Raw genomic sequence first — 14377 nt, 5'->3', positions numbered from 1 at the left:
AGAACGTAAGGCCAGTTTTTAATTATTAACGAACTCCCAACCAATGTTACAATTACTGCGGAGCCCGATTTATCCCCTTTGGCTTTTCAACTGTAAGCAAAATCTCCAGAGCCACTAAATACACAGTTAAAACGTATTAGTTACCTCCCCTGGCAAGCTATTCCGCTAATTCACTTGAAGATTTTGTTCATGGCTGTGGTTTCTGTTCTTGCAATCATTCTCCTTCTTCAATCTAGTTTTGGCACATCCAATTCTGCTCCCTTGTTTGGTTTGTCTCTTAGCCCGTTCTCTTTAAAATTTCACAATTATTTCTGCTCTTCATTTTGATGAATATATGGGATGTTCGCGTTTTCTGGTTTGGATGATTTATGTTCTATCTCCTCAAGATTATCAAGTTTTTTATTTGTGGGATGTCGTTGGATTTTGCGAAACTGTCTTTTGGTATTGTAGAAAATGTTTGCCAAGAAAGTGATCTGTGTGGGAAGGGAAATTGCTTAGCTTCGAATAATAGCGCTTTTGGTTATAAATGCGAATGCGATTCTGGTTGGAAACAAAGTGGTGATCAAGGCGATGAATCTCTCAAGTTCTTGCCTTGTGTGATTCCCAATTGTAAGTTATTTTCTTTCAACGATATGTCTTCAACCCCGTATTAATTGTTCAAGTTTATTAAGTGACAATAATGGCTTGAACAATATATAATTTATTTATCGTAAAATCTTCCTAGATTTTGAAGGAATATTGTCATAATTATTGGATCTCTCCCATCACATATCAAATGCAAACTCAAGTTACTCGAGTCGAGTTCGAGTAGCTAGGAGTGTCAATCGGGTCGGTGGGTCGGGTTTCAGGTCAACTCGTGAATTTTTTTTCAACCCGAACCCAAACCAACCCGAAAACTCATAACCCAAACACGAACTCGTCTAATCCGCCTAACTCGTATTTTATTTATTTTTTTAAAAAAATTAATGAAAAAAATTCAAAAAAATAAATAATAAAAATAATAATAATATTTTAATTTAAACACATAATAACAAAATTTCTGATTTAAATTTGAAAGTTTAATTGTAGAAAATTAAAAGTATATTTACTAAATTAAATAAACAATTGTTAAAAAATAAAAAATATACAAAATAAATATTAAATGATGAAAATTTATCATATAAATATACAATATATAAAAATATAAGTAATATTTTTTTAAAAAAAAAAAAATTCGGGTCAAACCCGTCTAACTTGGTACTAACCCAAACCCACCCGACCTGAACCTGATTTTTTTCGTGTTGGGTCGTGTCGGTTGACGGGTCGTGTTGCATTTTACCATCCATAAGTTCGAGCTCGAATAAAAATATATTTTCGCTGAATTATATATGACGATATTTCAAGTGTAGAACTAGCTCTTAGTTTGACCTTGAGTTTAGCTCTGTGTGAGAATTAATAAATGATCTTTTAATTGCGCATCCAAGAATACTTATAAGGTTGATCGGCATAGTCCTGTTCAGATACAAAAGTATTTTTGAGCCCACGTAGACTAATGGTGGATGATTGATGAATTTCATATAACATAAAATAAAATAAAATAAAATAAAACAAAACGTGGCATATATGTATATATATATACAGGTTCATGGAACAACAGCTGCGTCAATGCCTCTGCACCGGCGCCTAACAACGACAAGCCTACTTCATCATTCTTGGATCGTATGTCCTACTTTTGTTTAACCTCGAGCTCATAATGATTCATTAAATCCATATTTATTTATTATATACTATGCGTACGTGTGGGAATTGACTTTGTTACACACGTAGCATGCTTCTGGACCGATTGTGGACGTGGGAAATGCGTGAAAACCTCGGTTTTCAGATCCACTTGCCTATGTGAAGACGGTTACTACAATTTGTTCAATGCCACTAATTTCCCATGCTACAAACAATGTAAGAATAATACACACATGCACGTATAACATACATATATATGATCGAAAGTCGAAACATACAATGAGATATAGTAATATTATTTTTTGGGGGCGATGCATGGAAAGTTGAATATAAAATAATGATTGGAAAGAGTTGTAAAATAATTTCTTGGGGGTGAAACCATCATGCATAAATGAAGTATATATCACAAAGTTACAAACTAAATTAAGGAAGTGGTATTGAATAAATGAATTAGGTGCATTCGGAGTTGATTGCACAAGTCTAGGAATCAACTTGGGCAACGGATCAACTTCATCTTCCACTGCAATCTCCAGTACTAGCTACGGTAATATTACAGATTCCTTCAATTCCCCACTACTGGACCATTTTGGATTTTCAATGATGTTCCTAACATAGTATTTTGTTTCTTGATGTATAAATGAATGTGCTGTGTTAGGAATAAGCTTGATCAGGAGGGCCGGAGTTGTTTCTATGAGTAGCGTGATGACAATTTTGGTCATGGTTGTTTGCCACTATATTTAAATATACAGTTATGGAGTAAATTTCGAATTTTAAAATATTGTACAATTTTAGGATTATCACTGCATGTAACATAGTCAAGTGCGATTTTGTATGAACGTACGTAATTGCGATACGGTGGCTAATATTTGTAGTGCTAAAGTTGCATCTATTTATAATAGAAGTTTGCTAGTTTCGAACGGTTTGAATCTTTAGCACTTTGCATAGAACACCAAATAAAACAATTTGGTAAATGAAACAATTTGGGCCCATTTTAGATTCGATCCACTACATTATACATATCACATAATACAAGTCTCCCTTCTGTTATCAAAAATATCTTTAAGAAATTGCCATTTATATTAATTAAAAAAATCTCACAAAAAGTCGACGCCTTGTGGAACTTGCTGGATATATGTTGGCCGTGTTTTTTTGTCATATATGGTTGTAAAGAGCTATAAGTCCATGAGTCGGATAGTTCGTGGTTAAGATTAGTGTGGAAACAATTCTGGGTGAGTGAAATGATGGAATAATAGTAATTTTATATCTAAGTTTGAGCTATAATTCTCTTTAAAGGATCAGAGACTTGAAAGGATCAATTATTTTGAGCACAAGTGTTTGCACAATATTTGATTTGCGGACCTGCCAAGTGCGAAGATGCACCGATTTGTGTGAAATGATAAAATCTAACTTCTAAATATTCAAGCGACGTGAATTCTAAATTCGACCGTCAGTTCTAGTCTCCTAAAACAAATGCAATGCCAAAATAAAGAAAACTATTGGAAATTGATGCAAATAAACCCCTGACGTGATTTTAAATTTACAAAACTGTAGGAATTCATCAAAACTTGAAAAATATAATAACTTGTTGCTGAAATCTAAAATGACAAGTCCTATAATGCTAGAAATATGCTGGAAAGCTTGAAAAACTAATGCTTGAAGATTGAATTTTGTAGAGAGTATTTTGCAGATTTGTCTGTAGAGTTGAGTTGTGTGTTTTCTCTGCTTGCCGATGTCTCTTTCGACACCAAAATATTTAATTACATAATTACTATTCTTATCCTACTAAAAACCCTACTCAAATCACTCTATATTTTACATTAAAAAAATCTAAACAAATTTCACTTTTAAATCGAACAACTCTTCTAAATTGAAAATAATTTCGTATATATTATTTTGTATTATTTGATCAAATTAAAAAAAATAATAATACATATGACGTGTGTACATCTTTACTAATCTCAAGAATGTTTGTGTATATTCATAGATAGATAGATACAAAAATTGTAATTCAATTCGGATGGTTTGACAAAGTACTCTATATCTTATCATTAAGAGTGAAATAAGCCCAGCTAGATATATTAACTCCCACTCATCCACACAGCTATTACAAAGTCCGCATTGAATGGAAGAGAAGAGTTGATGTGAGGGGTGGGTCTCANTAGTTGCATTTGGAAAGACGATGAAATATATATATGGATTGAAAATTAAAACGAGAGAAAATGAAAAAAAAAATTAAGAAGAGNCATGGATGACCCAAATAAGATATCCGTCTCACAAATACGACCCGTGAGACCGTCTCACACAAGTTTTTGCCTGATGTGAGTTGTTGCATTTGGAAAGACGATGAAATATATATATATGTATTGAAAATTAAAACTAGAGAAAATGAAAAAAAAATTTAATTTTTTTTAGTAAATCTATTGTGAAACAGTCTCACATCATATTCATATTTACAACAAAATAATACTTTTAATATAAAAAATAATATATTTTGATAAGTAACATAAATAGAAGATTCGTTTCACAAAATTGGTCGATGAGAACAACTCAAAAGAAATTTGACAAAAACTTGTGTGAGACGATCTCACGAATCGTATTTTGTGAGACGGATCCTTTATTTGGGTCATCAATGAAAAAATATTATTTTTTATGTTAAGAGTATTACTTTTTATGACGAATATCGGTAGGGTTGACCCTTCTCACAGATAAAGATTCGTGAAACCTTCTCACAAGAGACCTACTCCAAGAATTTTTATGTAAATTCTTAAAAATTTTCTTTTTTTTAAGAGAAATTAGACACTGTATTAAATGTTCCACCAACCAAGGGTCCTAAGTGGGCTAAAAACACTTGCGTGAGCGTGTGTGTGTTTGGGTTTATGCAACTTGGGTCAAATCAAAACTAATTGTACACCAAACGATTAATTTCAAAATTTTAAAATATAGTATGTATTATTAAATTCTAATGTTTGGGAAGTCGTCAGACTTTATGGATAAAATATAATGATTGTGTATGGAAGTGCAGAAATTAATTGAAATATGTGTGTGTATTTTTGGAAAATTAAATAAACATATAAGTTGATATTAATTAAATTTATTTTCTCGGATATGGATAAAAGTAGAGTGAAATAGACGTTGTTTTAGACAATTTATAAGAGACCGGAGTAAACATTTGGTGTTGAATTGAAACGATATTCAAACGGTAGGTGTAAAGGAATTCATCTCAAGTAATATAAAATTGACATCATTAAATATTTTGAAAATAAAAAACATATTCGATTTCAAAATAATCGAAAGACATACGAAATATTTGGATGTGCGTCATCCGCCGGATAAGAACAACATGTGAAGTTGTGTATTTTTAATATAAGATGATCGAATCAATTGACCACCTCAATTCATCCGACAATTTTTCAAATTCTTCTGACAATACATGATATCCGTACTAAGATGGTCAATTCTTCTGACAACTTTTCAAATTCTTTAATAATACATGATATCCGTACCAAGATGGTCAATTCATCCTACAACTTTTCAAATTCTTCTGATCAATTATCATCTTGTATAATAAATGCACCACAACAAAAGATCAAAATCAGACTTTGAACAAAAACTTGGAGTGTGGCTTTAATCAACTACTCAAATGATTATAAAATGGATTAAGGTTAGAATACATAGTACCATTACCTTAAAAAAAGGATTTACATAGATAAACAATTGGCTATCTTGTTTCCCACTAAGTTAACAAGTGTTTCAAAACTTTGCAAATTTGGGCAAGCCAATTAATATAATGGGTAGTGTATGTAATGTAATGTAATGTAATGTAGGTCTCCTGGTCTCCTACTCCTTGGAATTCGGTGGCGTATTCAATATCTAATCCAACTACATTGATTGATTATTGGGATTTATTTTTTAGTTTGGAGTTTTGTTACCATCTGTCTATTCAAATCAATCGGAACCTCCCCTATACTCTAATTAATAGGTAGAATTATGTTGTCACATAAATCGTAATTGCATTAAATTTATATGTTTTTTAAATTTTATTTTAGGAATATTACTTGAACATTTAGGTGAAGAATTTGATACGACAAAGATGAGGATTATGACAGGGATGGGTGATTACTGCAACATCAGAATTGTTTGAAATAATCGAGAGAGGAAATAAAATTAGCTTAATTTTCAAAATTGAGTATATTTTGTGTAAGGGGAATGTTGTTTCATTTAATATATATATATTTTATTTATAAAATTTTCTGAAATTAGGTAATGCTTCATTCTTGTTTTTTATAATTTAATAACACGTGTATTATATATAACTTTAAAAATAATTTTTTTATCAAAATAAATATGAAAAAACAATCTGAAAATCTTAAATCAAAATGTTATTTATGAAATTTAATATTTAAATTTTTTTGTGAAAAAATTATTTGAAATTTAAAAGTGCTAATTATATAACTAAATTTTAATACATAATGTATGTTAGATTGGAATTCCTTAATTTTGTTAATATTATCGATATAACGACCATGACCTATTGATCTTTTAGGTCTCCAATCACATCTCTAACATTATCACATATATAGTTACTCAAGGTGTTATACCACTCTTGACAGTAGTTTCTCTCGCCTACTCTAGTACTCGAATCGAGTACCTCCATGTCAAATACATAAGTTCTTAGAATATGAATACCAATTGAGTTAGGTGCCTTTATTGTAATGACCATTAGCCTACTGATCTTTTGGGATTGGATCGATTGGTACTCGCACTCAAAAACCTGTGTATTTGACACGGAGGCGCTATGTTCGAGTGCTGAGGAAGGCGAGAGAAACCACTACTAGACGTGAGATACCATTGTGAGTAAAAATACATGAGATACTATGAGAGTTGTGATTGCAGACCCAAAAGATCAATAGCCTTATTGTTATTACAATCTAGTTGTTTCAAGATCTAGCTGTTATTTCAACGTTGAAAGAGTTCCACTATTTAAAGACATAATTTAAGACCGGAGAGATTACTAAAGTTATAAAATATGCTTTGATCAAGATCTAACTGGAGAGATTACTAAAGTTATAAAATATGCTTTGATCAAGATCTCGAGCACTACTATTATTTCTATCATCATCATCAAGCTACTCAACTTTAGTACACATATATTTCAATCTCTGATATCATATCATATTCATGTTCTATTATAATTTTGTTGGGTGAAATAATTGCTCTTGTCAAGTTGAACAATCGAGTCAAGTTGAACAATCGAAACATTGATGACGTTCCCAAAGAGATGTTGAAAATTATCTGATTATATATAAGAACAAACAGGATCCTCACTGGCAGGCGAAGGGATGTTGAAAATTATCTGATTATAAGAACAAACAAGAGCCTCACTCGCAGGTGAATTAGTTTTAAACTGTGGGATAAGATGAAACAAGAGAGGGGGATGATGACGCTACCCAGTACATTGCCACCCACGCCCGCAGCATTGGGTGAAAAAAATAATCAGGCACTTTATCCAGTTAAATGACAGAAAAAGCCATCATCTTAATACTTGGGNAAATTTAAACCGATCTGCTAACCTAACTTAGAATTTGCTAATCATATCGGGTGAAAATTACTAATATATTTACACCAAAAGTTGCTGAAAATGGAGGTGAACTTGGTCAGAAGTGAATGATTGTCGGTCGGGGGGGCCTGGCATGTTTAGTTAGACTGCACAGCTGTAATAAAAACGAAGTAACTTCCCTATTGTCCAAATAATTGTTTTCTACGAAATTTTATTCGGCAGGCACATTTCATTCATCATTAGGAATATTCAAAGTACGAGGCAGCATGAATTTATATTCGCCAGTTAGTTGTTGTATTTATATGTTTACTGTAAATTATACAAACTACCACGTCAAGGAGTGACATTTATGTGATTTTAATTGTGCAACGCATTGGGAAATAAATAATTCAGATTTGGGAGAGACCCACAATGGCGACACGAACACGAGTACTCCCTCCCAAGCATTTGCATTACATGCGGAGGTTATAAATCCCAATCGTCCACCATCACCACTCATCTTCATAGATGGGCTCTTCTTAATTTGGAACCTCGGGAAAATTATATTTTTGTCATGTTATCGGTTGTCAATTTATAATCTTAATCTACTAAATTACTGTCAATGTCATGTCAACTATATTCGTCGTCACGTGCATGTGAGTAAATCGAGTAGTGCATTGATGGTTAAGAGCTTAAATAGACATCACATGGTCCCTAGAAATTAATAATCTATAGACTAGATTTTGGGTAGTTCATTCACGGGTTAAGTATTTCCACACTCAATTCTCAATTATTTTGTCTTTAGATTAGACTAGATGAACAATCACGAGAAAAATAATGAATTGACCTGAGTCCTATTACGATGCAGACTGGACAATTGAAGCAGCTAGTGTAGTTAAAAAAATTGTTTTGAGTCATATCATCTGTTTGTGATATATATAGGATGTGCAAATTGATTTTCATCAAATGAAACATCTTGAATATAGCATCGTAAGTATTTTAACATTTTGATATCCTACTATAAATTTGTGAAGATAAAAATCCATAATTACGTTTTTTTAGAGGGCATATGGATACTAAATAATAATAAATAACTTTTATGTAATTGGATTATATCTGAGTTTATTTATTTATTTATTGAATTTTGAATTTTGTTTTATTTAATAAAGTAAAAAAGGAGTGTATAGTAATTTGACTAAGAAACCATGTTATATTTTAAAATCAAATTAATTAAATATAAGATTAAGAAACCATGTTATATTTTAAAATCAAATTAATTAAATATAATAAAATACGATACCATTTACATCTCTATATAAAAACATCACCACCCCCATTTACGATTCCCATTAACCCACTTTAACTTCTGCAGCAATCTTTTTTTTGTACCTCCACTGAATATTTCCCATCATTTCTTCTATGGAGAAGCTTCAACTTCAGCCAACTTTCAGGCCCACAGAGACTCCAACTGAGCCGATGGAGTTTCTATCCCGTTGTTGGAGTGTTTCAGCTCTTGAAATCTCTGAAGTTTTAGCTCCACAACCTCCCAAGCTTCTACCAAAGAATAACTCACAAGACGGTGTCGTCAGAGGTGGCTGTGGAGCCATTCAAGAAGATGTCTCCACCGAGCTGGAGGTTGCTTCAGCCACTGTTTATGGGAACCCTTTTTCCTTCGCTTCTTGCGAGACGTCTCAGCTTGTCATGGAGCGCATTATGTCTCATTCTGTAAGTAAAGATGGCAGTTTTGGCCTTTTTGTGCATGTGGGTGATTTCTAGAATATATCTTTATTTGCAGAAATTGGGGTTTTACATAAGTAGCTATATGATATATGACGGTTAATTTTGTCTCTCTGTGCAAATGGAGTTGAAAAATATTTGAGTTCTTAACTTGTTCCAAAACTTTTGATCAAATTCTTTTGTCCATATTCTACCTGGTGTTGTCTGGATGTTAAATATAATTTTTACTAATGAACAGATTGTTTTCTAGGTGTCTTTCATGACTTGGGATTGTTGGAAGTTTGGGGTCCTTTTTGTTGGTTCTTCTATGATTTTTCAGAATTTTGGTTACGATCAACTCTTTTGGATCATTGCCGCGTCTGCTCTTTTGTTTTTGTTCGTTCTGTTTGATTGTGTTCGAGTAGCCGAGTAGGGTTATTTTTCTTGAAGCCTGTTTTGTGTAAGATGACAAGTTGAATATAAAGAAATATTTTCTTAAATATGTTTTTATGGGAAACAGAGTTTTTATTACAAATTTTTATTTAGGCTGCAACATTATTTTTTGAGAGAACTTGATCGACACAATACCCTTCATTTCTATGTTTTGGTTTGAATTTATATCTCAAGAATCATTCTTTTTCGTTTTTCTGATTCTGATGAATTGCTTCCCAAGTATCCCGTTTCTTATACCATTTTGAGCCTGAAGTTTTTTTTCCCCAATTTTAAGTGAGCCTGAAGTATTTTCGTTGAAATATGATGTGTGTGGGACATGTGCAGCAGGAGGTATCACCACGCACTTCAGGAAGGCTATCCCACAGCAGCGGCCCTCTCAATGGCTCTCTAACTGACAGTCCCCCTGTCTCCCCCTCTGAAATTGATGATTCCAAGGTCTTAAAAATCCTGACATATTTTTCATCTGTCTCTTCATTATAAAATCTTGGTTGGCATTAATCTACTCATCCCATTGTAGTTTCTCTCAATTTTCTGGCTGAGTTTGAGATTCTTTTCCTTAAAAAGAGTAATTTTTTTTGTTTATTATGTGGTATGGTCACAGAAGACAAGTTTCTGAAGCTTCTGAGACAAAGGGACAACACATTTCAGCTTTCTCTTAAATCTAAAAACATACTCTGAATATGTGAAAGGAGTATCTCATTCAAATATTTCCTTATCATCTTCACCAAGAATGGGTCAGACTTGTTAGTGCAAAAAAACCAAAAAAAAAAAAAGAAGATTGGATTGCTTCTTTGGTAATTTATAATCATCTGAATTTTTTGTTTCGTGTATTGTGAAAATTTTATTAAATTAACTGCAGATTAAAAGGTATTTCGAGAAAAAAAATATTTATCTGGTAAATATTTTTAGATACCATGTGAAAATTTTTTTGAATAACTGCAGATTAAAGGGTATTTTTATCTGTTAAATATTTTTAGGTACCATGTTATCTAAGATAACTGCTCCAGCTTTTGGTGGGGTTGCTCTAATGTTTTCATTTATTGAATGTTGAGCATTCTACCACCCTAAAATTGAATAACAAAAAATTGAATTTTTTGTTTCATCTATTGTGAAAATTTTATTGAATTAACTGCAGATTAAATGGTATTTTGGGAAAAAAAATTCTTTATCTGGTAAATATTTTAGGTATCATGTTATCTAAGTTTCCATTTGAATGGATGAATTCGAAATCTATGATTTCGATTATATTTTTATTGTAAATAATGAAATAAATGATGGAATATTAAATTTATAAGTTAATTATTTACAAATTAGTTACACAAAATAAAATAGAATTCAAATGTCTTTATTATTGGATGAACTTGAAATATATGTAAAAATGTAGGAGTTTGATTTGAAATTATGGTTTGTGGACTCCATAATCCACATCATCAATCAAATATTTCTTTACTCAATTATCTCATATTTCACAATCAAATATCACACCAACCAAATAATTTATGGGTCTCACTGTCACTTTAATTAATATTTTATTTTCATTTAAATAAAATTATTTAACCACTTTAATTACTTTCATCTATTATCTAGTATTATATTTTTATTGAAATATAAAACTAGAAATTTTATAACGATTATTTTTTAATAACTAATTTGTAATAAAATAAATATTAATAAAATTAAAAAATTTATAACGAACTATACAAAACTAATTTACCATGTACAGAAAAAACTTCTCAAGTTTTGTTTGGGTAGATCAACAATTGGTCGACCAATTGTTGGAACTTGGAATTGGTCGACCATTAGAAGTCGACCATATTGTTGATGGTCGACCAAAAATGCAATTGGAATTGGTCGACCAAAAATGGTATGGTCGGCCAATGTTTTTGGTCGACCAATGTTTTGTTTTGGTCGACCCCGGATTTCATTTAATTGTCCACTACATGTGTCTGACGCGCGAGTGCAATGCACGCACATGTCTCAAGTCAGCGTGAAACTCACGCTGGCTTGAAGAAATTAAAAAAAAAATTGCAATACCCGGTTACAAATTTGTAACCCGCGGGTAGGGGTGTCAATCGGGTGGATTGGGTCGGGTTTCGGGTCAACCCGCGAATTTTATTTTATTTTTCAACCCGAACCCGAAGCAACCAAAAAACCCCCAACCCGAACTCGTATAACCCGTATAACCCGACTCAACCCGTCTAACCCGCGTAACCCGAATTTTATTTATTTATTTTAAATTTTTTTAAAAAAATTAATGAAAAAAATTCAAAAAAATAAAAAATAATAATAATATTTTAATTTAACACATAATAACAAAATTTTCGATTTAAATTTGAAAGTTTAATCGTATAAAATTAAAAGTATATTTACTAAATCAAATAAAAAATTGTTAAAAAAATAAAAATATGCAAAATAAATATTAAATCATGAAAATTTATCATATAACTATACAATAAATTTTGTTCAAACATACGATATATAAAAATATAGGTAATATTTTTTAAAAAAAAAAGTTCGCGGGTCGCGGGACATGGCACTAACCCGAATCCACCCAACCCGAACCCAACCCGAACTCGAAAAACCCCAACCCAAACCTGATTTTTTTCGTGTTGGGTCGTGTCGCATTTTGACACCCCTACCCGCGGGTATTGTTCTGACACAAAAATAAATGGTGTTCAGTGGTGATTAATATTTAGATGAAGAGGATATTTAGATGACTTGTCATGTATTATATCCATCATTGTGGATGTCCTAATGTTTTCATTTATTGAATGTATAGAGCATTCTACCACCCTAAAAACATTTTGTAATACAATCACGTACAATATTATTTAATATGACACGAAATGGAATACACAAGTCAAGTTCGAATCAAGCTCTTGAAATTTTGCGTGCTCTAGTTTGATTGACTAAAAAGATCGAGTACAGAAGCTCAAGCTTGAGTGCGGAAAACCTTAAGGTCATTTGGGATCAGCTTGAAGTGGTTGGACAGGCTCGTGAGTCTTATGCCGGCCTCACTTCACACCCCATCGTGCATGTACACTAATTGAACCTTGAGTAGAAACCTTGGAAAGCTGAATCATGCATCAGACCCCGGCCCTTAGTTTGCCACAAGTCTAGGCGTTTCTAAAATTTGGTGTGGATTCCACATCATAGCACGGGATCACGTATATTGCGTTAGATTTTTGCATACAAGGACAATTTCTTTGATGTTTTGTGGTGATACCGTCAAATGGATATGTGCATGCAGTACTCTCAGTTGAACACTATCACGAGCAACTTGTACAAGGCCAGTGCCGTCAATGGCGCTGGCCTTGGTGGTGGAGGAAAAACTGTGGGGAGGTGGCTGAAGGATCGAAGGGAGAAAAAGAAAGAGGAGGTGAGGGCACAAAACGCTCAGCTCCATGCTGCCATTTCAGTGGCAGGGGTAGCGGCTGCTATTGCTGCAATTGCAGCTGCCACTGCTGCATCATCTGCATCAGGAAAAGATGAACAGATGGCGAAAACCGACATGGCTGTTGCATCGGCTGCCACATTGGTGGCTGCACAATGCGTCGAAGCGGCTGATGTTATGGGGGCTGAGCGAGAAAACTTGGCTTCAGTAGTGAGTTCAGCAGTCAATGTTAGTTCAGCCGGTGACATCATGACTTTGACAGCTGCTGCAGCTACGGGTATTCTTATATCCATCTTTCGTGGTCAAAATAAAGCTGAATCTTGTAACTTGAGTTAAATTTTGAGATTACTGTTTATGTTGATCTGCGATTGTTTTTAGCTTTGCGTGGTGCTGCGACCTTGAAGGCAAGGGCATTGAAGGATGTGTGGAATATTGCAGCAGTGATCCCGGTGAACAAAGGCATGGGAGCTACAAATAATGGGAGTAATGGAAGTTCTAATGGTAGTTTTAGTGGTGAACTTGTTCCCGAAGAAAATTTCCTTGGCATTTGCAGTAGAGAATTGCTCGCCAGGGGCAGCGAACTTCTGAAGAGAACCCGAAAAGGTAAATACGAAACACTAATCAAATCTATATATTACATGAAAGCTGCCTTCTTTCAGGTCTATGAAATTCCTATTGATTAAGGTAATGTCCATTCATGTTTCTTGACAGTTCATTTCCGATGATAATTGCAGGTGATCTTCATTGGAAAATTGTGTCTGTTTACATTAACAGAATGGGACAGGTAGGCTTTTTTCTCCATGATTGAACAATCAACCCTGCTTTCAATTTACTCGAGACTATACTGTAGAGTACACTTTACATCTCAAGGACAGAGGTTAAAGTTGTAAACATGAATCTGCTTTACACTTTATCTCGTGATCTGCAATCAGAATTTCATACAAATTTTGCAGGTTATGCTAAAGATGAAGAGTAGACATGTTGCTGGGACCATAACCAAAAAGAAAAAGAGTGAGTTTTTATTTTATTTTGTCAACTTTTGTCTTTTCCCTTATGATGATAGCAGAATTGGAGGTGGTGGGCTTCCTTCTATTTGGGGATTTGAGAAAGTAGTATGTGATTTAGTGGAAAAAAGACAAAAAAAAATTGCATCTTTATCTTTATTTTGTTGTTCTCTTTCCAAATATCAGATGTGGTGTTGGAGGTGTTGAAGGATATTCCGGCTTGGGCTGGCCGCCACTTGCTCGAAGGCGGTGAGCATCGCAGATATTTTGCGTTGAAGACCATTGCACGAGGGGTCGTTGAATTCGAGTGTAGGAATCAAAGGGAGTATGATATTTGGACTCAAGGTGTTTCAAGATTACTCACAATCGCCGCAGAGAAGAACAGTAGACAAAAGATTTGATGTCCCTCTCCTAAGAAGTTGACGAATGGTTTAGTGAGAATATGTCTTTCTTTAGGGCATCGACTGATCTAATTTTCTGAAATTTGGGTGGCATTGGTTTTTTTTTGTCCCTTGTGTTTCTAATGTAAAAATGGGAATTGTTTATCTAAATGGGTTT

General features: G+C 33.3%; 2 protein-coding genes across 3 annotated transcripts; both read left to right on the top strand.

The window, feature by feature from the left end:
* Positions 1-60: 60 nt before the first annotated feature.
* LOC140969670 (uncharacterized) lies at positions 61-2521 on the top strand. The gene is made up of 6 exons (XM_073431094.1): positions 61-268; positions 451-609; positions 1621-1698; positions 1807-1932; positions 2171-2260; positions 2372-2521. Exons 1-6 carry the CDS (start codon positions 190-192, stop codon positions 2455-2457), a joined length of 618 nt encoding a protein of 205 aa, XP_073287195.1. The 5' UTR covers positions 61-189; the 3' UTR covers positions 2458-2521.
* Positions 2522-8603: 6082 nt separating this feature from the next.
* LOC140969651 (VAN3-binding protein-like) lies at positions 8604-14377 on the top strand. 2 transcript variants are annotated; one of them, XM_073431058.1, is made up of 7 exons: positions 8604-8977; positions 9749-9856; positions 12672-13092; positions 13194-13418; positions 13550-13599; positions 13769-13826; positions 14006-14377. In XM_073431058.1, exons 1-7 carry the CDS (start codon positions 8672-8674, stop codon positions 14218-14220), a joined length of 1383 nt encoding a protein of 460 aa, XP_073287159.1. In that variant the 5' UTR covers positions 8604-8671; the 3' UTR covers positions 14221-14377. The 2 variants fall into 2 exon arrangements, with proteins under 2 accessions (XP_073287159.1, XP_073287158.1); XM_073431057.1 differs by having other exon boundaries at positions 8605-8977; positions 9746-9856.

This window comes from Primulina huaijiensis, unplaced genomic scaffold (genome assembly GCF_012295235.1).
Source record: "Primulina huaijiensis isolate GDHJ02 unplaced genomic scaffold, ASM1229523v2 scaffold42415, whole genome shotgun sequence".
NCBI lineage: Eukaryota > Viridiplantae > Streptophyta > Magnoliopsida > Lamiales > Gesneriaceae > Primulina > Primulina huaijiensis.
This window is presented reverse-complemented; position numbering and strand designations above follow the sequence as displayed.

What these genes read in the sequence shown, in the direction of transcription:
- LOC140969670 (XM_073431094.1), top strand. Translation starts at nt 190, where the DNA reads ATGGCTGTGGTTTCTGTTCTTGCAATCATTCTCCTTCTTCAATCTAGT. An exon ending in CAATTCTGCTCCCTTGTTTG is followed by an intron (nt 269 to 450) that starts GTTTGTCTCTTA and finishes TTGGTATTGTAG; the next exon opens with AAAATGTTTGCCAAGAAAGT. An exon ending in GCCTTGTGTGATTCCCAATT is followed by an intron (nt 610 to 1,620) that starts GTAAGTTATTTT and finishes ATATATATACAG; the next exon opens with GTTCATGGAACAACAGCTGC.
- LOC140969651 (XM_073431057.1), top strand. Translation starts at nt 8,672, where the DNA reads ATGGAGAAGCTTCAACTTCAGCCAACTTTCAGGCCCACAGAGACTCCA. An exon ending in AGCGCATTATGTCTCATTCT is followed by an intron (nt 8,978 to 9,745) that starts GTAAGTAAAGAT and finishes GGACATGTGCAG; the next exon opens with CAGGAGGTATCACCACGCAC. An exon ending in ACATTAACAGAATGGGACAG is followed by an intron (nt 13,600 to 13,768) that starts GTAGGCTTTTTT and finishes CAAATTTTGCAG; the next exon opens with GTTATGCTAAAGATGAAGAG.